Source organism: Colletotrichum scovillei, assembly GCF_011075155.1.
Source record: "Colletotrichum scovillei strain TJNH1 chromosome Unknown Contig00011, whole genome shotgun sequence".
Lineage (NCBI taxonomy): Eukaryota > Fungi > Ascomycota > Sordariomycetes > Glomerellales > Glomerellaceae > Colletotrichum > Colletotrichum scovillei.
The window spans coordinates 1,069,111-1,091,717 of record NW_023336269.1 but is presented as its reverse complement, the minus strand read 5'-3'; the positions used below and the strand labels follow the sequence as shown (position 1 = coordinate 1,091,717).

Genomic DNA, 22,607 nt, shown 5'->3' with positions numbered 1-22,607 from the left:
TAGTCTTTACCTCGGATTCGGCTGTTGCATATGATTAATCGCGAAAGAGAAACTAGCACATGTATCTGTCCTCAGAGCAAAGAAATGGAGTCATTACAACTTTGCTGCCCGTGTCTGGTAATGGAGGACTAGGATTACGTATTGTTCTCCCCAACTTTCTTGTCCATCACTGGTCGTAGAATCTTGTAAAAGACAGCCCACAAGAACACAGAGACAAGAGGGAAGACACCCATCAGGTAAAGCGCAAAGCTGTAGCCCCTGACCTGCGCCACCCACCCAGCCAACGAGTGCGAAATAGCGGCACCAGTCTGTCGAGTGATGCCACCGACAATGCTCATCGTGACATTAACATGCCCAGTACCAGCCATCATAACGGCTAGCAACCCCGGGATTGCTACGCTCTGAATACCTGCGCCAATGCCATCGAGAATCTGAACTGGCCACACGCCCCAGCCCTTCATAACACGGCCTGCGACAGCGGCGCGGACGGGCAAGACGCAGTAGGAGAGCAGGACAGCTGACCAGTAGCCGTAACGACCGGATGCCCAGGCAGACAGGATTGAGACGATGACCATTGTGCCCTGGGCTATGATGACGGTTAGGCCCGTGGTTCCGGCAGGGTCCCCCTCGCCTGCGGCCACCAAGGCCTGGCCGTAGAGAAACAGAATTGCAGCGTTGCCGAGGTGGAACATGAATATTGTGATGGCGACAATACCGAGAGGCCAGTTGTTTTGAAAGATCTTGATCCAGCTGTAAGTGAACTTGGGCTTCAGACTCAATCGACGGAAGCTGGCCTTAGGACTGGCAATCGGAGTCTGAGGAGGTGGCATGTCGCCCCTTTCTGCGGAATCATGGATGTCTACCTCCCCTCTCTCTTGCGTTCGATGGGCATTACCCGCGCTGTGGTCAGGAGCAGGCCCTCCTCTTGCTGCTGCATGATCGACTGCTCTCTCCGGTAGGAGGAAGACACTTGCTATCGTTGTGGCGCAGAATGCCATGACGAGGTAGAAGACTGCGTTCAAGCCGAATTTCGACCCCAAAAGGCCAGCTAGACCGGCGCTGACCATGTTGCCCGCGTGGTTAGCTGCCTGATTTCGTCCGTTTAGTACGCGGAAGCTGTGTTTGCTCTTCTTGTTCTGTGTATTGCTACCCTCTTGGTCAGGGGAGCAGATGCCCAGTGTGAGCGCCACGAGAAGAGGCATCATGCTTGTGCCTGCGACGGCAGACACAATCTGGGTGGAAAAGACGAGGGCCGGATGTGTGGAGATAAGGTTGAGTCCTTGAGAAACACCCACGAGGAGGGCGCAGCCGGCGACAAGAAATCGCTTGTACCTAGCGGCCTCAAGTATCAGCTACCTCGTGACAATATCGGATTATGGTATTTGATGAGTCCGTGGGAGGCAAGAACACTTACTTCGTTGCGTCTATAAGCGCACCGATCGGCCCCGTTGCGATGATGGTAGCAACACCGCCAGCGGTACTCACCATACCACGCAGCCCAGGTTCCCATCCACGTTGTTGTAGATAAACGCCAAGAAATGGACCGAGCCCATCCGCAACATCTCCCATGAAGAAGGACATGACAAAGAGGGCCCAGCGTGCCCGTCTTTTCAACTTCTCATCTTCCACCTGGGTCGGGTCAGGGCCTGACTGCGCATCTTCTTCGTCTAGTATGTTAACATTGGAGATGGTAGGTGGCGGAGATGCCGATGCGATGATCGGTATGTCCTTCTTGGCGTCAACATTCCCATCCGCGTTGGGCTCGGTTGGGTGCAGCGACTCAAGGCTAATGTCGTTGCGCGGGCTGGGCTGTGAATCCTTGGCGTCCATTGTCTTTCACCGTGAAGGGGTGACAGATACTCCCCTGCGTCCTTGAGCCTCAAAGTACTGGGTGGACTTTCGTTATAAGAAGCTCCGTCCGATCTATCGAGATAAACCGGTCAAACTGACACAGACAGAGGTTCCTACGTCAACGACGGGGCCATCCCCGAATGGATGCGCACAACTGTGCCAAATATAGACACTTGCTCAAACCTTCTTTACTCAACCTACCTTGATTCGGAGCTGCCTTCGTCTTGACAAGCTTTCAGTTGGCGGTAGACAAGGTTGGGTGCTACGTTATCTTGAAACGAGCAAACACACAAAACAGCTTTACAGCGAACATTGCATCTTCACCCCGCTTCTCACTGGCGCGAGACCTTAGGGAATTGTATGAATCGGCTGAACTATAAGGGAGCATGATGTCGGCTCGGCATTGGCGGCTGAATGGCGCTTTAATACCACTTTCTTTAACCATGTAGGCTGTTGTAAAGTACTAAGTAAGTATGCGACAATTAGCAGACTTCAATGATTGCCACGCGGTGAAATCTTATAAACAGTACACGCTATATCAGACAGACTCAATTAGATTTTGAGGCTGAAGTTTGATATTCAGAGCTTCTTCATGACTATCTCACAGAGACAAGGGACTTTGCACCGATGCGCGGTACCTCGCAAACCACAGGATCTTGATTAGTTGGGTAGGATGCCACGTAGAGATATAGAGTCTATCCTCTTCAAGTACGATACTCATGCCGAACTCGTGAGTCAATTGGATTGAACGAGAGTTTCAACCCTCCGGAGGTACTGGGACTTTCATCTTTCGGCTGCTTCCCCCATACCTCTTTAGCGAAGTCTCGTATGTCCCCCACCAATCCGTCTGGTTGCTGTAGAGCAGCAAGATGACCTGCGTCATTGCGTTCTGCGGTCTCTGTTAGTTGAACATCGGGAACTACACTTCCAGAGGCATATCGATGAATCAAACCTCTGTAAAAGACCAGGTTCCCATTCTGCTCGACTGATTGCTTCACTGCTCTTTTGGAGGCTTCATCCGCATCCCAGGAAAAGGAGGTGAACCCAAATGGCACTTTGATTCGGTTGTCTTCGTCTGTCGGATGATCCGAGAACTTTTCGTAAGTCGGAGGATCGTAGCATGGCATGATCGAGGACATGATACATCCGGTGAAAAAGTACAGAGACGCGGTGGTCAGAATGGCCTTGGTCCACAAGGAATTGTCCCAGGGCTCTGAGTGACAGACGACCTGGTATTTTTCAAGAACCCACATGAGTATTCCCATAGGATTATCTTGTAACCCCAGGCCAATTGTATGAGGCTATACAACAAAATCAGTCAGTTCCATATTACCCTTTGTCGACATGACTTTGGATGATCTTACTTTGGTTCTCCCGGTGACGTCAAATCCCCCATGGCGCTGTGCCCAGTCCTCACGTTTGCGGAAAGCTTTCTTCTCGCCTTCAGTGAGTTGGATATCATCTGGCAGAGGAATGAGAGCATAGTTGCAGTGAAGAAGCTTGCAGGAGTCGGTATACTTTGCACCAAGCTCACGGCCCACAGCATGGACCAAATCGCCGCACTGAACCATGTACTCCTTGTATCCAAGGCTCTTCATGAGCGTGTCAAAAACGCGTGCGTTGTCTTGAAGCTTCCAGTGACCCTGCTTTGGGGAAGATGACCAACAGAAACCTGGCATGCTTGGTACCACGACGTGAAAGGATGGATCGTTGAGGTTGTTGCGATCAGATAACGGACGCCACACTCTACTGTATTCCCAGAACGTCCCAGGCCAGCCATGGATAGCAAGCAGGGGAATCGCCTCTGGATTCTGCGATCGAACGTGGACGAAGTGGATTGTAAGATCTTCAATCGTTGCCAAGTAATGCGGCACCTCATTCATTTCGTTTTGAGCCTCGTACCAGTCAAAGTCATTGATCCAACGACTTTGGAGGTTTGCCGCCGTTGAGTACTCATCCCCTAGGTAGATTTAGCCACGCAACTCAACAGATCTTCAAAGCAACAAACCATAATTCCGGTCAGCATCACGGGACTCAGGACAACTCGAGAGTCTAAAGTCTTCGAGTTTACTCCGCAAGCGCTCAACCTCTTCGCGTGCGATGTCGACACTAAACTCCTTGATATCACACATTCTTAGGGATTTTCGAAGTTTCGACTTAACGACCAAGCCAATGAATGTTCGTGAACATCAGAACATCAGCGACTTTCTGTTGAAAGTGAGAATTCCGCACATGATAATCGGATGAACTGAGATAAATGATGTAATCATAGCCGAGGCTCTGTAGTGCCAACAGCTTTGACTCGTCTCGAAACACTGCGCCCAGACCATGAGCTCGGTTGCACATATGATCTCATTTTCGCTGTACAGTGCACATGCAGAGGACGAAACACTTGACACACAAAAGCTAGAAAGCACGGTGAGCTACTTGTTGGAGATATTCCCGGGCGATAATGCAGGATTGCCTCGAGCTAATGAAGTACGCTGAAAGAAATCTATTTCCTGGGCCGATTAAACTAAGACTCGTAACTAATCAGACCATCCATGGTTCCCGCATGGAGTCCACCAGTGATGGGTATATCCGCCGCCGTTGTGTGCCGCGCAGCATCACTGAGGAGGTAGACGACGGCACCAGTAAGGTCGTTTTGCGTGCTAAGTCTCTGGTTGGGCGGCGCGAGCCACATCTGCTCTCCCTCCCGCTTACTCTTTGATGCCCGTACGTTTCTTGTCATTTCTGAGTCGACGAACCCGGGAGAGATGGTGTTCACGCGGATGTTGTGGGGTGCAAGCTCGACGGCCAGGGCCTTGGAGAGCATAAAGACGGCTCCCTTGGAGGCATTGTATGCCGCCATGCGGTAGCCGGGGAGAGCTATGTGCGCGGACTGGGAGGCTAGAAGGACCATGCTGCCCCCGGAGCCTTGCTTCAACATCTGCTTGGCTGCAAGTTGAGCGACGAAGAATGTTCCACGAACCTGTTTATATGTGAGTATGATCTTCTGCGGGGTAACAAAACGGGAATAACTCACATTAATTTCCTGGATACGGTTGAACTCGGCCCATGTTTGATCGAGGAATGGCTTATCTATGGCAATGCCTGCCGCCGGCACACAGCCGTTGATGGATCCAAATTCCGCAATCACTTTGTCGAAAGCGGCTTGGATGCTCTCTTGTGACGTGACGTCCGTCTTGATATAAACAGTTTTCGTGCCAAACTTCTCAGAGAGTGTGTTAAACTCATCGACTGGCTTATCCTGGATATCAAACACTGCTACATTTCCGCCCATCTCGCAAATAGCGCGAGTGCATGCAAAACCGATGCCCTGAGCTCCGCCCGTAACGATGTAGTTACGGCCGCGGAGCTCAAACATGGGCCGCACGTCGTCGAGGTGGTCGGAAGGCATGATGAACTGATTGAAGAGAGATTGCGATTGGTAAATGAGTATGATGGCAGATGATTCAGAGCTGATGCAAAATAATCAGTTGATTTGGTCATGAATGATGAGAATAGTCCCTGTTGTTCCTTTATCGTGACTCCCGGCGAGGAGTGTGTGGCCCCGGGATTGGCTTCGGAAAGTGGGTCTCACCCCGGTTCCGTAGACTTCGGAACCTCCGAAGCTCATCGGTCCCTATTCGTGCTGGCGCGCCGGATCCATACCCCGACTCTTTGTCGGCCTGTTTAGGATACTATTTGGCGACGCTTGATATGACTTACCCTGAATTCGGTTATCGCTACTTGATTGATGTTTGTCTGGGTGTCTGAGTGTCACACTTCTGTCTAACCATTTGGTTGTTAATACCTACAGTATCTAGTACTTTGTATAATCGCAAGCAAGCATCTAGCTGTCTCAACCCCAACTAACATTTCGCCGAATCCTATCGCAGAGACAATGGCATCCAACGCACCTGGTGCTTGTTGCACTGTCGGCACACTCCACGAGTAAGATTATTCCTAGGTGCAGCAATAACAATCTTCGAATATCAGCTGATCTCCTCTCATTAGGGGTACTCCAACAGGGAAATCCGTTCAGATTGATGGGAAAATTGAGGCATACTTGGCCCTTCCCGCCGAAAAGGAGGCTTCGCAGCGAGCTGTCTTGTATCTTCCAGATATTATTGGAATATGGCAAAACAGCAAGCTCATGGCCGATGCATTTGCTCGCCAGGGCTACGCATGCCTCGTTCTCGATCTGTTCAATGGTGATCCGGCACCGTTAAACATGCCGGAGGATTTTGACATCATGAAGTGGCTGCAGGAGGGCACTGGCGGAAAGAACCCACACACCTCAGAGACAATTGACCCGATAGTCGTCTCCGGCATCAACTACCTAAAAGGCCTTGGTATTACGAAAATTGCAGCAGCAGGATATTGTTTCGGAGCCAAGGTTCGTTTTCATACCAATTTCACACTACTCAGTATGCTAATTCCGTTCCAAGTATGCCGTGCGTCATTACAAGAGCGGGATCCAATGCGGCTTCATCGCCCACCCGTCCTTTGTGGAAGCGGACGAGCTCGCCGCCATCACCGGACCATTATCGATTGCTGCGGCAGAGTTTGATGACATCTTCCCAACAGAGAAGCGACATGAAAGTGAAGCTATTCTGGCTCGAACGAAGCAGAACTACCAGATCAACCTGTTTTCTGGCGTTCACCATGGCTTTTCCGTTCGCGGTGACCCGAAGAACGAAAAGGAGAGGTTCGGAAAAGAACAAGCGTTTTATCAAGCGGTTACTTGGTTCAACAGATACTTTGAAGCGGTATGAGACTAAACGCATGGTCTCTACTTGTCAATGAGAAGATCTGGCTGTGCACTTTTGCTGTCCCACTCTTCTGAACTGGCTCTTATTATCAGTGAACTTGATGACCTATTGAAGGTTACAAATTACAGCCGTCCTGAGAGTATCTGTTTCTCACAACACATGCACTGATCCTAGCAGAAAGTTTGTTGCACTCAAAAGCGATTGCCATCGCCTAGACGCAAAGACCCTGGAAAGAAATGCCCCTCACGTAAAATTCCTCGGGCTCAAAGATCGCCTTTATGCAGTTTCTGAGCTCCGAGACCATACACTACCCCCCGTCCCCCCTGAGTCTGCTAGGGATGAGGTAAGGCAAGATTCGAGCAGATGTGTCTCCGAGATTTCATCAACGAAGGCTATAGCAAGTACTCGATTTTCCTCAGAACTTAGTTACCACCGAACTATATCGCTTACCCTCAAGATATTAGAACCGAAGTTTACCACTCCAGACTTTACATGCATGTGGTGACTGGAGAAATCATCAATGAATGTAGTACCCATCCCTATTCAATCCTTTGCTCCTTTCAGCGCCTTAATGGTCATATATGTATGCAACATGAATAAATAGGAACTTTTCACTGGCGACCTTCATAGTCTTTCGGCTAGGCAAGCCACATAAGCCATTGCAGGCGATCAAATGTCACTGTCGTAGTCTTATAGGCGAATTCATTTTACGGATCTTTCATGGGGCAATGGTGAAATTTAGCATCCTCCAGCATAATTCAGTCACTTCCACCAATTTGTGCGGTCAAACGTCGGGTTTCGACAATCGTGAATGTAAATGCTGACGGAACGATGATGTGACTGACGGAATGTCTCAGTAGCCCCTGTAAGGGAAGCACACACCTTACACATACCTCTGCTAGTCGTGTACCTGACAGTTGGATTAAGCCAGTAACATGCACGGGGCATACCGAGTGACCAGCCACCAAGTAAACTTGAAGTGTTCAGGGATGGGTTAGCCGCCCACGTGTTGCCATATTCTAGCCATGCTCAAGAGGTGGTTACAACAAAAATTTGTCAATGATATCTGCTAGGTACTTTATCTTCACAAAGATTGTTAGATTACTTTATAGGAGACCTCGATTGGGGGTACGATCTTAAAGTTTCCCCTCTGTCTGTAGTTCGACGAAGCTCTGCCCTATCCTACATTTGCCGACCCATGGATATCATTTTCTTGTCATCTTCTCATCATTAATAATAGAGCTCTTTGATATTTGCCGAAGGCATCTATGGCTCCGCCATTAGACAATATTGTCGTAAGACAAATTGCATCTCTGTCAATACTCTTCGCACTCGCGACTGGGATTTTCGGCCTTCGATTATTCACTCGGATTGTACATTCTATGACCTACCGACTATTGCTAGATGACTATTGCATCATTGTTGCATGGGTGAGCATCTCAAGCTCCTATCATGCGTCTTCTACTAATCTCAAAGCCAAGATACTGTTCGCTACTCAGCTGTTCCTCCGAGTCGCAGTGCTTAATGCCACGTCTCTAGTTCCTATCGTTCTGTTGGTCAAAAGGAACGCGGACATGAGCCATGTAGCTGGAGTCATGGCAAATATGGCATGGTCGCTTGCCAAGACATCATTCATCTTCACTCTCTTGCAGCTCGTCACTGGAAAACTGCGATGGCTACTGTGGTTCATCATGGTGACCATGAACGTTACTGTGGCGACATGGGTACCCTTATTCGAAAATCCATGTGGTCCTCGTTCTCATTTGCCGTGCATGACAGGTAGACAGGCACTCAACTTTGCTGTCTTTGCTTCCGGTATGCTTGAGTATGTCGCAGTTTTCGGGTCTACGAATCACACTCACAGCTCAATGTATCAGCTTATTCAGTCTTTTTGGACTTCCTCCTATCTTTATTGCCATGGAAGATCATATGGCCGCTGCACCTCAGCACAAAGGACAGAATTGGTATATGTGTGGCCATGAGCATGGGATTTGGGTAAGTTTCTTCTCTGCCATTATTGCGGCCTGTTTTCAATTTCTAATCATGAACGAAGTGCTGGAGCAACAGGAATTGTCAAGATACTCCATCTTTTCAGCTTCAATCCGTTGGATAATAGTAAGTTCCGCCTTTCGTGCGCTATGTTTTTGTAATATTCCTGTGTAATCTAACTACTCTGTAGATAAATTAGGGGGTCTTTTTATATGGGAAAGTGCTGAGATCGCAGCGACTATCATGGCCGCGTCAATCCCCGTGCTTCGGAAGCTCTCTCTCAGCCGCAGGAGACACAATATCGCGCCTAACATGCGGGAAAATCAAGAAGAAGTGATGAGGTCAAGCTTCAGACGACAGCTACGCATGGTCGGTCTCGGTAGTCAAGTTACAGAGAACACCAACACGACTCAAGCTGCTCCATCAACAATCCTTGGGTCAACTCAAGAGGAAGCGACTGTGGTTTGAATGGAAGCGCAAATTAGTATTAAGATTGAGGCTTGAGGTGGAATGACCCAAGCGAAAGGAAGCGTACAGAGAGATAATACTTTCTTGGCTTCTTTTTTGAGTCAAATGCATTTCTTGACTGATACCAGTCTGGAACCCAATCATTTCGAAAATGAGATCAGAGCTAATACCTAAATCCGCATATAACGGGGAAAGCTCTTTCAATTGCCTGAGCCCAACTGGTGTCTCGAGTTCCTTGGATATTGCATCTGCGATTTGCTGCTCAAAACCTTCATGTTTGGGCATTACTGTGTGTGTCATCATAGCTATGTCCGCGCATATGAGATTTCGCTCGGATTTCCCCCACGTACTTATGCATACGTGGTGAGAGTGTTCGTCGGCGGTCCCTTAATCGCCGTGTGGTTCGCTGGAAACTCTCCCTGGCAACGACAAGAAGCGTCATGATGTGTGTAAACGGTCGGCTGAACATTTGCTGCCGTCATTGCAGGGCAGATCTCGAAAAAGCAAGCATTCCCCACCGTGTGGGTCGTTCAGCTGCTCTTATAAATGCTTAACCTCGCTAACAGCTTCGTAGACGAGGCCTCCCCCATTGTGACAATAGTCATTATGGGTAAATTTGTTGTATTTTCGGACTTGTACTTCCGACGTATTTGTACAAGGTGGACAACAAGAAGAGTGACGATGAGATTGCATGTTGGGATGAAGTGCACTCTACCGCTGGAGCTGTGTCTCGTGAAAGGGCGACGAGAAGCGCACTTCAGGGATGGTTCATAGACGCCCGCGCTTCCCACGGACCAGGGGGGTTCGGGAAGCGAGCAATCGAGCCATTTGATTTCCAGCCCAACAGTGTCTACCACAAGCGGGGGACCCAGACTTGGTGCCATATCCAGATTGCTTACCTTATGTGTATCTCTTTAACCAAAGTTTATAAACACTAAAACCAGCGGCATTGGCGTTCATCTGGTAAGTTGCGGTATGGTTTATGTAGTCTCGAGAAAAGCCTTCCTACCCGCAGGGCGACAGAGCGGGTTGTGGTGGATGCTAAGCAGGCGTGGCAGGGACCACTCGGAAACACCTCACTGAAACCCCGGAAGCGGCATTCTGTCAGGACCAACAAGTCAGCATTGACGGATTTCATATGTGGCGCTTTGCTTACGAATTGTGGCAGACTTGTTCAGCTCTTGAACAGATCCGGCATGGTTCAAGGACTAGCCTTGAAGCAAGGAGTGCCGGGCGACACGGATCAAAACTTAGTGAAAGAGAATCATGGGGATTATCCCATCTTAACCAATCGTCAAAGCCCCGTTATCTCTTCCCCGCATTCTACATTTCTAGCGGGTAAGGGACCCTAGGCTAAACCCGTAGTTGTAGGAAGTCCCGCTTTGCCGCTATCAAGAGGAACATAGCCGACTGACAATCTGTCTGCTTATCTCTTCCCTCTCCTATTCGATTGTGTTGGTTCTCTTCCATCCCCCGGCATTTCTCTCTGAAGGAACCGCTTTTCCATCCTTTCGATCATTGTGCGGCCTGCATACTGGACGTCATCGTTTCACTTACTTGCGCAATATCCACCTGGAAACCAACTGCTCTCGATTACGTTTGAGGGTAAAGTACCCTGCGATGCCACGGAGCAAAGACACAATGGCGCAACCGAAAGAGAACCGCGTCGCAAAGAGGCCAAGCCCACAGAGCGGAGAGACGGGAAGACGACGAGCGCCATATGCACTGCGCGCTTGCGAGGCATGTCGCCGACGAAAGGGGAAATGCGACGGACGACAACCATGCAGGTACTGTGCAGGACGTAAGCAGACCTGCGTCTTCGACAGCATCTACGGCTCCGATGACGGCATGTGGTCCGTCCCGACAGCGACAGCTACCGATGATTCCCCTACCGAGTCCGATCAATCAAGGCGAGAGACTTCGTCAACGTCAAATAACCAGGACAACATCATGAAACTCTTATCAAGTCTCCAAGACCAATTGAACAGTCTCGCATCCCGCGTGCAGACTCCCAGCGAGGTGGCGAGCGCCATACAACCATCCCCGGCATTCACAATGGGCAACCAAACACCCGAAGATTTTCTTTCAGCCCTCATCACCGACGCTGGAGTCCTCGAAAACTGCCTTGAGTCAATCGGGCCGTCAACGTGCTCCCCGCCTCGGCAGCTGTACGGCCTGCCGAGCCCGGAGGAGACCATGAAGGTTGCCCGAACCCGCGTCCGCCGAGAGAGCCTATACCACACGCCGCCCGAACCAATGCAAGAAGAACCGATCAGCCTCGACTTTATTCCTACTGTGTCGGTCCATGACGATGCCATGTCGTTGGCGCAGAGCACGAGTTCTTTCAACCCACTTGTCACCGGGGCAAACGATTCCCAAAAGTTGTTGCGCTTCAAGTCTTTGATGAACATTGACGAAGTGGTCGAAATGCTTGGCGTTTACCAAGACGCTATCGGAAGTCTTCACCCGATTATCAACATCGACCAGACTATCGCCCATGCTCGGTTCTTCTATGCGGATGCAGACTCGACAAGTTGGGAGATAGTGACGGAAAAGTCGGACACGGCTTCCGAGGAAGATTTGATAATCTTGAATCTTGCCTTGGCTATTGCACTCCTCACAGAAGCGACGCCAGAAAGCTCCAATATCGAAGCGCTTATCGTAGAGGGTATGAAAGAGGCTGTCAACAGCAGAATCACCGAATCTAACACAAGTATGAAGCAAGTCATCATCATACTTCTCAAGGTTAGTTGCAGCCACTTTCCGTTTCGACTCCATCCAGCACTAACAAGACCGACCAATCAGGGCTGCTATGAATACTTCAATGATATGCCCCAGGTTGCATGGCGTATGTGTGGCATAGCTGGGCGCATGCTCATGGAGCTCGGAGTACACAACGAGGAAGCGTGGTCCCGTCTAGCAAGCTCACCGAGTCTACGTTCAGAACTCTGCACTCTGGTCTCCAGCATTATCATCCTGGACCGACAATGGAGTGCCGCAGCCAACCTGCCCTCCAACTTTCATGACTCCAGTTTCAGCCCTGTTAACCTTATCTCGGTAAGCTACATCGTTCTGATCATACTCCCAACCTGCATTAACACACGAAAAGGCCGATCATCCCTACATACAAGCAATGCTGTCCTTCATCCGCGTCAGCAATAAGCTGGAAGGGCCTATGGCACAAGCCACAAAGGCCCAGCGGTACGAAGACGAGGATAACTTTGAGCTCATGAACTTCCAGTTGGAGCAATGGCGCAAACGAGCTGTCGGCAACTACTCCATCACACACCCTGAGACATGGAGCCTAAGCCCTCCCAAGCAACCTTCCTCTTTCCCCATACTACTCCACCTGCGTGCGGAAACCGTCCGGAGTTTCCTCCTCAAGCCCTGGTTCTTTTCACGAACCGACACACAGACGAGCAAGAAATACCTACAGCCCGCAATCGAAGTCCTCTTTGATATCTGCGACGTTCTCTACGCCCTGAACGCCAACACAGACATCTACCGCAAGCAGCAGCCTTATTACCAAGAGCTATTGGCTTCAGCTTCCGCCCTTGGTTTCGTCTTGACGGCCTCCTTAGAGCAGAACCGTTCAACCTTGCTAGCTAGCCTACCCCCAGGACTGTCCAAGGCCATGGGCCGCAGCTACGAGCTGGCTGTGGCACTGGCAGCGAGTTATGTTACGAGGTCAAAGGCTGCAAGGCAATTGTCTGATCAGCTTGCAGAGGTGCGCGGGAGCCTTATGGGGTTTGGCATGATCGAGATGCCCGACCCTGCGGAGAAGGATGACGGCAGGAAGGACGGCGACGCACTTCCTGCATCGGACTTTATGTATGATGGGTCTTCTGGGTGGGACGATGAGTTCCAAATGCAGTGGCCAAATTGCGATCTCGAAAACAGTTTTGCTGAGGGCATAGTCTCTTAAGGGGGCTCTTGACGGTTGTACTTTTACCATCTATAATTACCATGCGATACGAGATGAATGACGATCAATGATAACATCGACGATTATTATTATCAGAGTCTACAAGGCATCCATCGGTATTTGAAGTCTCAAGCATCCAAAACGACATAGGTACCTAGACCCATGATGCTTGAATTATCTACAGGACTCAATCGGAGAACTAGTAGCTGCAATCTGAACCTCCACCGTATCCGTCATGAGTTTTCAATAGCTCCTTCATGTTTTCCGCACCTTGAAGCTAAACATCTGATTTGATACAACAGAGTTCCGATCCCTCATCTTTTCCGCGGTATCAATCCCTAGGACTGGCACGCGGTACTCAAAAGTTGCCCCATCCTCTTGGCCTTTGATCGGATAGGGGAAGGGAAGGTACTGCGGCATCAAACCAAGTTGAGCCAGGACGGTTCCCTGGTCCCATGAAATGTGCTCGTGGTACAATCTGTCGCCACGAATATTCACAACAGCAGTGAAGGGTATTTCCACCTTTTTGTACGTTGGCGGGATACCGGGGACACTGAGAGGCACCGAGGTGTTAGCTAATTTCGTCTCTGAGTATAATGCCCCTAATGAGTGATCACTCACAGCCAATCGACCACCGTGTCATGTGTGAACTTGTAGATGAACTCGTCCACAACCCGGTCAATACCGAGTGTGCGGCTGATGAGTTCTAACTCTGTGTCTTGAGAGTTATTGAAAATGAAGTTGTTGCGGTAGAATTGTGTCAATGGCCCTCGTCCGATGCCACCCGTCAGCTGAGCACGTGTTAGCTGTGAGGCATTTATGTTCTGGACCTCTCTCATGAGAGATCGATTTGACTTCGCTTACTGTGGGAACATGGTTCACGTATGGTTGATCAACCATGGTGCTCATGGTATGCTCAACAGAGCGGTCCGCGAACTCATAATATGTATGCTCATCCCAGATAGCCTCGAGATCGAAGTACGGCCCGCCAATAAGCGGCTTGAGAAATGTCAAATTTCTGGTGTGAGACAGAGACTCTGACCAGTAATCAAAATCTTCATGAAATGGCGTCGCAAGCCTGAGTGACTTAGCCTTTGCGTATCGATACGTGGTGATGCCCTCGGTCTTCTTTGCCTCAGGCGGTGCTTGGCCACCAGCAAGGTGACACAACATGGGGATCTTGGATTTCTTGAGGATACTTTCATCACTGGAATCTGCGTATACAACAGCTCCCACGATATCCGGGAAGATGCAAGCCACCCCAGCGATCTGATTCCATAACGTTGGGTCAAATGCTAGAAAGGGGCTCAGTTCGTGTAAACAATCTTTGCGATACCGAAGGCACAATCACTCAACAAACATACCGACGACTCCGACCTTGCTATCTTTCTCCAGCTTGCTGCAGTCCTTCAATGCTTTCAAAGCAGTCTGTAAGACATCTGTGGCAAGGCTTGGATTAGTCAACGCCTTGGCTTGGATCTCCACCACGACGAAACCCTCTTCCGCCCACTTGATGAGAGCAGAGGGGACTCCTTCAACAACTTCCAGGTGTTGCGTCGAATCATGTTGCAGTATAATGAGGCCCTTTCCATAGCCTCGGCGCGAGAGCGGCGGTAGCAACGTGATGCCCTCGCTGATGCACTGTGATTCAGCCTTTGGCAGTGGCGCAGGGGGCTTGCTGATATCCGCATACATTTTGAGAAAGTTTTGTTGTAGTGGTAACAGATTCAATAGTGTAGCTTGAAGAGCGATGTTTAGGGGTTGTCAGCTGCGAGTCTAGTCTATACGTTGAGTTCGGGGTTCAATCAAGGCACTCTAGCGACCAACACCGATAACCTGGGATGGACCATGCGTTGCGCTTGACGTTCCGATGGCATGGTCACACTTGATACGGAAACCTTGTTTTAGCGCATAGAGCACAGCTGACAAGGCCCTAGAGCTATGTTCCTTGTATCCGGTGTATCGCGGGGTGAGCTTCCGTTGGATGGTGTAGGAGCGTGCGTTCCGTTCCGTTCGGAAGTTCCGTGATAAGCACCAAGACGGCGACAACAATCCCCGGCAGGCACCACATTCGCTGTTACGCGCGCTTGGACTCGCTGAGCCACGTTACGGGGCAGACGATCATTGAGAACATGGGTAAGGGTACCTGTCATGAATTCTTCAGCGGTAGCCGCATTTCCAGATGGAGCAACGATGGGCCAACGGTGTCTTGATGCTTCGATGCGTGGCTGTAGTTGTGTCCTCGAGAATTGTTTGCGCGTGTAAACGCACGTATTTGATGAGATACTCGCTCATCAGTGTGCTTCAAAAACGTCTGCAATATTCAAGGAAGACATACTTGTGCATCTTTCGCGCATCGACGGGGCCTTGAGAGTTACCTTAGTCGTATCTCAGACGCCACGCAACGCAACCAACGCCTGATCATGACGGTCAAGGTCTCGAATCTGGAATGATTCCGCTGCCGCCTGATCCATATTTCGACAACCAATCTCTCGTAAGTGACATGATAGGCACAAGGGCTGACAGGCCCAATTTCGATAAGTTCCTAATGCGTGTTGGTGGTTCCGGAAGCACCACCGGAATCCATCCCCATACCCTGCCGCGGCGGCCTAACACTGACACAACCCCTGTCAACCAGCCATCAATCTGGGGTAACTCGACAGTAACTGGATATGGGCAGACAGCTTCGATATGTAAAGCTGGACTGGTCTCATGTACAGATGGGCTTTGATCTCTTCATGATTCATCGTTTTATATCTTGACTCTAAACTCGAAATCGAAGAGTCTTGCGCCACTCATTCACTCAAATTTCCTGTCCCTAGCTTCTCAGAGCTTCACGTTAGAAAGCCTTACAATGGAGGGTCCATTCGATGCAGTCGTCGTCGGTGCCGGTAAGTATAATTCAGGCCCACTTTGTCTTTCCCTTCTAGACTCTAGCCACTGACAATTCTCTCTTCTCAAGGCTGGTTCGGTCTCGCAGCCGCCAAGGCCTACTCACAACTCCACCCGACCGCGAACCTCGCTGTGCTAGAAGCTGCCGAGTCCTGCGGAGGAACATGGTCCAAGAACCGCCTCTACCCCGGCTTGAAGTCGAACAACATGATTGGGACCTACGAGTACCCTGACTTTCCCATGTCCGAGTCTGTATACGGCGTCAAGCCCAACAACCACGTCCCGGGCGCGGTTCTGCACCGCTACCTTACCGACTTCGCCAAGCATTTTGGCTTCTTCGATCGTATTCAGTTTAACACCGCTGTCAACTTGGTGGAGAGGAATGGCGAGAAAGGATGGCGACTTTCTGTTGCCTCACCGGCAGGAGAGCGTGTTATCCAGACCGAGAAGCTCATCCTGGCAACAGGATTGACTTCGACACCGAACCTTCCCACTTACTCAGGAGCTGAGACCTTCTCGGGCCCTCTATTCCATGCAAAGGACTTTTGCAAAAGGGCGTCCGAGCTCAAGGGGGTCAAGAACGCTGTGGTCGTAGGCGGAGCAAAGTCTGCCTTCGACGTTGCCTATGCCTTGGTACAGGATGGCGCGCAGGTAGACCTGATCGTCCGCCCCAATGGCCACGGCCCTGTTTGGATTGCGCCCCCCTTTGTCACGCCGTTTAAGAAGAGAATGGACCAGTTGCTGAACATCCGTTGGATGTCATGGTTCAGCCCGTGTCCTTGGGGTGGCGAAGACGGCTACTCAGGTGTGCGGCAATTCCTCCACGGAACCACTTTTGGTCGCTTCATTGTCGATTCGTTCTGGAAGGTGCTGAGCGGCGACGTCCTCTCGGCCAACGCGTACGACTCTCACCCTGAGCTTCAGAAGCTGAAGCCTTGGCACTCGGCGTTCTGGATTGGTAGCGGTCTCAGCATTCTGAACTACGACAGCAGTCTTTTCGATTTGGTCAAGGAGGGCAAGATTCGGGTTCACATTGACAACATCGATAGACTGGAGGGCAACAAGGTCTTCCTGTCTTCTGGCGAGCAACTCGAGACTGAGGCGATTGTTTGCTCCACCGGCTGGAAGAAGGAGTCGACCATCAAGTTCGCCGGTCTCAACGAGGAGAAGCTCGGCCTCAAATACTCTGCAACTGAGAAACGGGCTTTAGATCAAGAAGCGGACGCCAAAGTTCTTGACCTCTTCCCTCGGCTGGGAGATCAACCGAAACTGAGATTCACCCCTAAGGAAGCAAACCCCTTGCGTTACTACCGCTTCATGGTTCCCTCCACAATGGTGGGCTCTCGCGACCTCGCCTTTGCCGGTATGATTTCAACAGTCAGCACCTCAGTTTGCGCCACTATTCAAGGACACTGGATTGCTGCCTTCTTGGGTGGTCAGCTGGATCGTCTTCCCACGTCTGATCAGGAGATTACGGACGAGATCATGCTGCACACACAATGGGGCAAATGGCGTTACCCCTGCGGTTACGGTGCCGACCTTCCCGACTTTGTCTTTGAGGGCTTGCCATACGTCAACATGTTGATGAAGGATCTTGGAGTAGAGACACACCGCAAGTCAAGTCGCCTTCAGGAGCTTACGTCGCCCTACCTACCGGCTGACTTCCGTGGTTTGGTTGATGAGTGGAAGCAGGGTCACAGTGCCAGCGAATTCGAGATTGCCACACATAAGGTTGTTACCTCAGGGACGGATGAATGAGAGGACGCTTGAGAGTCGGCCTTCTTGTGGCTTTTATTTTGTAAATTCCTTTTGTTTTCGGGCATGTTGCGGACTACCAATTTACTTTGTCCCATTGTTTTCTCTTAGCCTAATTCAGGATCAACTCACTGTACTTTCTCGATAGCATAAAGAAGACCGAGAAACATACGTTGAGAAAAATTCAAGTAAGGTATTTCTGCCTGAGCCTCAATTTCATGAACTTTACGATAGGTCAATCCCCGAGACGGCGACTAGAATCTCACTTCGGGCAGGTGACTGCTTGGCGACTGACGCCCGGTATGATTCCAATTTAGTACGATCTTCGACCCAATGATTTGTAATGTTCCAACCCGACTCCAAGTCCTGTATTGCAATTAACCTGAACTTTCGGGTATGGTTGCTGTTGGCCTAGTTGTCTGCCGTCGTTCGATACTTCTTGGCTTCAATGGGGTTACCCGCGGAATCCGCGGAACGCATGGCCAAAATCGAATAACCGCCACAGACCCACGGGAAGCGCGTCGCGGGTTGACGGACTATTAACGGGACTCATTTGAAATCGGAGAAAGATTCATCAGCATACTTGAAATTTACATTAGATATCTCACGACAAACGGCATTCACATAACGTTATCAGCGATGACTGGAGGTGTTCACCATGGCAATCCCAGCATGATCTACTGAACTGGACTCTCCAATGCGCAGCGGATGGTGATCTTCATCTTTGAGAGCGAATCATTTCGCAAACCCCGCTGCAGTATCCCACCGGCGCTTATAAGTCGCGGAGGCTCGTCTGCCCAATCGGTACTATCGAGCTCTAAACCGTACTCGACAATCCTACAAACGCAAGTTTCTACCAACTACCAACGCTTATCAACATGCTCGTCTTAATCGCCGGAATATCTGGCAGCCTTGGTAGCCGTCTAGCAGTGGTTGCGAAGGAGCGCGGTCTCTCTGTCAGGGGCCTGGGACGTGATTCCTCAAAATTGAGTCCTGAGCTGGCCCAGAGTCTGGAGTCCTTCGTCACAAGTCGCAACTACTATGATATCCCAGCTCTAGATAAGGCCGTAGCCGGGGTCGATGCGATTATCTGCGCTTACAAACCGACACCTCTACTGGATCTCGACGGATGCCTCTTACTTCTCCGGGCTGCCGAGCGGGCAAACGTCAAGGTTTTTATGGCCTCCTCGTGGAACAATGACTGGACGAAGATCAAGTTCGGCGATTTCGAGCACTATGATGCTCATATTGCCTTTGAGCAACAGGCCGCCATGACAAGCTCCATCAAGCCGGTATATCTTTTCACAGGCACTTTTGCTGACCTCCTGTTTACGCCCTACGGACCGGGAGGTTTCGATACTTCTGGTGACGTCCCTCAAATGCGCTACTGGGGCGAGGGGAACAAGAAGTTGCATTCATGGACGGCACAAGACGACGTTGCTGCATGGACCATTGAGATCCTCATCAATGGAGACGGCGTTCGACAGGGCAAGGGAGGATTCTTCAGGATGCGCTCTGGAGTCAATACGATTGAGGAACTGGCGTTGGCATACGAGGAGGCGACGGGGACCTTTGTTGAGGTCAAGCGCCAAGGCACCCTGGGGATGCTTGCGGAAGAGATTGCGAGACTGCGTAAGGAGAAAGGCAGAGCTAGGAACTTTGAGTACCTCCCAGAGGTTGTCGCATTCTTGAGCGACCAGGGACTATTTGAGGTGCCGGCCAGTGAGATTGTGTCTTTGGGGCATGTTCGCAAGCCCACAACTCTGGAAGAACACCTCAAGATACGGTTCGGAATCTGATACAGAACTGGGCTGAGAACTAGTTCAGGCAGTAGATAGGCACTTGCAGAGCGATCACCTTTATCAAAAAATTCGGAAACAACGTCAGAAGTTGCAGACAGTCGCAGCTTTGGGACGTTTCGTAAAATACTGACTTGGTCAGATCCTGATAGGTATGATCAATTTTTCCTAGAATGCGAACTCGAGAATGTTAAAACACTAAGGTCTCTCTGTTCCATGCCCATTTCGAGAGGGAAATAAAGGTTGAAGCTGTTGTACATACTGTAAGTAAGGTATGTAAGCATGTACTATGAGAGCAAATGTTGCTTTCCTGTCTGGGTACTTAAGCTACCGGCCGCAAAGTAGGTAGGGTTCAAATCACTCGGAGTTCATCGCAAAGTTCCGCTTCCCCACCTCCGTGGGGAGACCGGCCAAGATCAGATTACTGTGGAAGAAAATGCTCGAGCTTGAGGTCAAAGCGATGGAAGCTAGTGTGGTTGGAGGACGTTGACTGATGGTGACAGGTCGGAGTCCGTGTTAGCTACACAGATGGTCCGGGCCTTCAAATCGATGTTCGAGCAGGCAAGGAGTTCACCATCGTCGACAAAGCCTTCAGCGGCTCTATTCATCACTTTTCGAGACCTTTGCCGCGCGATCCGCGTGGACTGGAGAAAGTATGCTGATACCAGACCGTCCCCCTTGCAGTCGCAACATCACATTGATGCGGCTGGCTTCATACTAATTCTGTTTGCCGTCCCAGCTCAACACAAAGATCAATGGCCCCTTGCAGGTCTTTTTGAGTATGCACGTTTGATGTTTCTCGACATCCCTTGACTGCATCCGTGAAACAATGTCCCATAGCACCCTGGCCGAGCCACTGCGAGACTTCAGACGATAGCATCGTATATAGCTTCAGCAAGCTCCGAAAGTCCTGAAGGTTGGACATGTGCTCCGGTAGATCAGCTGTGTTTCCAAGCACCCGTAATATTGACGATGACTTTCAAAGTGGCGGCTTTCATCTGGGCATTGGCTGCCTTTACAGGACTGTCCCATCAATCCCCAACACTGCACCGTCGCGACAAAGCCTCAGATCCGTTGAGCTTCAGTAAAGATGGCAACTTCAAGATCTCCATCTTCGAAGATCTTCATTTTGGAGAGAGTAAGTCTATGAAGGAGGCGCAGGAACAGCAGCCATCATACTGTGCTCTGCTCAATGCTGATACCGCATACTTGCAGACGCCTGGGAAGCATTCGGCCCTGCTGCAGATAAGAAAACTGTCGGTGTCATCACCAAGGTGCTAGATGATGCCAAGCCAGACTTGGTGGTACTAAACGGCGACCTCATCACTGGAGAAAATGCCTTTGCAGAAAACGCAACATTCGTGCTCGATCAGTTGGTGAAGCCAATAGTCGATCGGAGTATTCCCTGGGCTAGTACTTACGGTAACCACGACTATCAGCAAAATGTTACGGGGAGCGATATCATGGCGCGCGAGAAACAATGGCCAAATTCTCGAACGCAAAAGATGGTCAGCGACTCCAACGCTGGTGTATCCAATTATTACCTACCGGTTTATGCTTCCGACTGCACGAAAGACGATTGTACGCCGGAGCTGGTGTTATGGTTCTTTGACAGCAGAGGCGGCTACTATTTCATGCAGACTGGATCGAATGATGCAGCGAAGTTGGTGGGCCAGCCCAACTGGGTCGACGAAAGTGTCGTCAACTGGTTCAAGTCCACCAATTCGGATCTCAACAAGAAACACAACAAGAATATTCCGGGTGTCGCATTCGTTCACATCCCACCAAAGGCCTCGAGTGCCATCCAGTCGCAGGGCATCGACCCCGAGAAGAACCCTGGGATCAATGACGATTCTCCGCTGTCGTATCAAGCTCAAGGCTGGTGCAAAGATGGAAGTCAAAAAGAGTCCTGCGACTACGGCGGCCAAGATTCGGCATTCATGAAGGCGGTTGCTGATAGCCCGGGCATGATTGGAGTGTTCAGCGGTCACGACCATGGGAACAGTTGGTGCACTAAGTGGAAAGGCTCTGTCAGCGGTGTTTCTGTTGACGGAACGGGCGTCAACCTGTGTTTTGGTCAGCATACAGGCTATGGAGGATACGGAAATTGGATCCGAGGTTCGAGGCAATTGTCTTTCACCCGTGATAAACTGTCAAAGGGGGAGCTTGACACGTTTATTAGATTGGAGTCTGGAAACATTGTTGGATCGATTACTTTAAACTCCACTTACGGAGAAGATAAGTATCCCACAACTCCAGACGACAGGACATAAACTGGAATTCTGGGAACTGAGAAATTGCCGCTTTCCTTTCAAGCAAGTAGAAGTTTGGGATCGACATTATACCCTGAACCTGCACGTAATGGTAATAGAGTGATTTCATGATTGATGGTTTGTGCCCCCTAGCATCAATGCCTGGTCGACTTGGAGGTTGCTGGATCCTTATTCTTCTCTTCTTCAGTCTAAGCGGACCTAGAGTAGGAGAACTACTTCTTCCTGGTCTGAGGTGAGTAGTAACTTCACCAGCTATCGGCAGCTTTGGGCGCGGTCGCCCCCTTAGTTCGGTCGTGATGTAAGGAGTCCCTGCGTGCCTGCCAAGTACACATCGTGCACCCCATCGAAAGCGGAATGACATGCGGGGGAAAGTAAATTTGGGCTTATTTCCATTATTTCCACGTATCATAAGATTGGATCGAGAACAGAATTGGAGATGAGTTGAGCTTAAACGAGCACTCATTTTTTACGACTTTCCGCTCTCGATGGAATATACTCAACTACATCATTCCCGGACTGGCAAAACGACGATAGCATCAACAGGCAAAAGATTTTGACCAGCATGGGGGTCGAACCCACAATCTCCTGATTCCACGGTAATATCGTAGTCAGACGCCTTGCCATTGGGCCAACCGGCCAGACAATTGAGAACATCTCGGATGCTCGTCTGTGGGGCGGGAGAGCCAGTTTACGGTTTATCATCTAGAGCTAGGAGTGTCAGCGCTCTCCAACGCACAATCGCGCCTCTGAGTCTTTGCGACTCTGGTTGTTATTGTGAGAAAACTGCTCCACCTTGTTGTCAAGAGGATCCCCGTCACCGCCACGCCCCTGTTACATTCTACAACGCTACTGAGCCCGTTGGAAAAATAGCTGATGTCGGAGGCGAGCCGACCCCCTC

General features: G+C 50.3%; 9 protein-coding genes across 9 annotated transcripts; 5 read left to right on the top strand and 4 right to left on the bottom strand.

The window, feature by feature from the left end:
* Positions 1 to 134: 134 nt before the first annotated feature.
* On the bottom strand, positions 135 to 1,830 carry HER10_EVM0010627 (major facilitator superfamily transporter; the record flags this gene model as incomplete). The annotated part of the gene is made up of 2 exons (XM_035480080.1): positions 135 to 1,332; positions 1,415 to 1,830. 2 exons carry the CDS (start codon positions 1,828 to 1,830, stop codon positions 135 to 137), a joined length of 1,614 nt encoding a protein of 537 aa, XP_035327244.1.
* Positions 1,831 to 2,555: 725 nt separating this feature from the next.
* On the bottom strand, positions 2,556 to 3,983 carry HER10_EVM0007579 (epoxide hydrolase; the record flags this gene model as incomplete). The annotated part of the gene is made up of 4 exons (XM_035477132.1): positions 2,556 to 2,740; positions 2,804 to 3,152; positions 3,216 to 3,811; positions 3,860 to 3,983. 4 exons carry the CDS (start codon positions 3,981 to 3,983, stop codon positions 2,556 to 2,558), a joined length of 1,254 nt encoding a protein of 417 aa, XP_035327005.1.
* A 383-nt stretch (positions 3,984 to 4,366) lies between these two features.
* HER10_EVM0000034 (uncharacterized protein) lies at positions 4,367 to 5,251 on the bottom strand (the record flags this gene model as incomplete). Its single annotated transcript, XM_035469831.1, has 2 exons — positions 4,367 to 4,822; positions 4,877 to 5,251. The coding sequence occupies 2 exons, from the start codon at positions 5,249 to 5,251 to the stop codon at positions 4,367 to 4,369; spliced, it is 831 nt and encodes a 276-aa protein (XP_035326408.1).
* Positions 5,252 to 5,737: 486 nt separating this feature from the next.
* HER10_EVM0001301 (uncharacterized protein) lies at positions 5,738 to 6,611 on the top strand (the record flags this gene model as incomplete). The annotated part of the gene is made up of 3 exons (XM_035471056.1): positions 5,738 to 5,787; positions 5,851 to 6,232; positions 6,285 to 6,611. 3 exons carry the CDS (start codon positions 5,738 to 5,740, stop codon positions 6,609 to 6,611), a joined length of 759 nt encoding a protein of 252 aa, XP_035326534.1.
* Positions 6,612 to 10,559: 3,948 nt separating this feature from the next.
* Positions 10,560 to 13,070, top strand: HER10_EVM0009623 (uncharacterized protein). The gene is made up of 3 exons (XM_035479106.1): positions 10,560 to 11,810; positions 11,871 to 12,122; positions 12,175 to 13,070. Exons 1-3 carry the CDS (start codon positions 10,686 to 10,688, stop codon positions 12,988 to 12,990), a joined length of 2,193 nt encoding a protein of 730 aa, XP_035327173.1. The 5' UTR covers positions 10,560 to 10,685; the 3' UTR covers positions 12,991 to 13,070.
* A 537-nt stretch (positions 13,071 to 13,607) lies between these two features.
* Positions 13,608 to 14,685, bottom strand: HER10_EVM0007488 (carboxymethylenebutenolidase; the record flags this gene model as incomplete). The annotated part of the gene is made up of 3 exons (XM_035477043.1): positions 13,608 to 13,781; positions 13,855 to 14,285; positions 14,355 to 14,685. The coding sequence occupies 3 exons, from the start codon at positions 14,683 to 14,685 to the stop codon at positions 13,608 to 13,610; spliced, it is 936 nt and encodes a 311-aa protein (XP_035326996.1).
* A 1,159-nt stretch (positions 14,686 to 15,844) lies between these two features.
* HER10_EVM0009209 (uncharacterized protein) lies at positions 15,845 to 17,640 on the top strand (the record flags this gene model as incomplete). The annotated part of the gene is made up of 2 exons (XM_035478703.1): positions 15,845 to 15,881; positions 15,953 to 17,640. 2 exons carry the CDS (start codon positions 15,845 to 15,847, stop codon positions 17,638 to 17,640), a joined length of 1,725 nt encoding a protein of 574 aa, XP_035327134.1.
* An 875-nt stretch (positions 17,641 to 18,515) lies between these two features.
* Positions 18,516 to 19,436, top strand: HER10_EVM0012083 (uncharacterized protein; the record flags this gene model as incomplete). Its single annotated transcript, XM_035481486.1, has 1 exon — positions 18,516 to 19,436. One exon carries the CDS (start codon positions 18,516 to 18,518, stop codon positions 19,434 to 19,436), a length of 921 nt encoding a protein of 306 aa, XP_035327362.1.
* Positions 19,437 to 20,408: 972 nt separating this feature from the next.
* On the top strand, positions 20,409 to 21,709 carry HER10_EVM0011368 (calcineurin-like phosphoesterase; the record flags this gene model as incomplete). The annotated part of the gene is made up of 2 exons (XM_035480801.1): positions 20,409 to 20,574; positions 20,652 to 21,709. The coding sequence occupies 2 exons, from the start codon at positions 20,409 to 20,411 to the stop codon at positions 21,707 to 21,709; spliced, it is 1,224 nt and encodes a 407-aa protein (XP_035327304.1).
* Between the last annotated feature and the right edge of the window lie 898 nt (positions 21,710 to 22,607).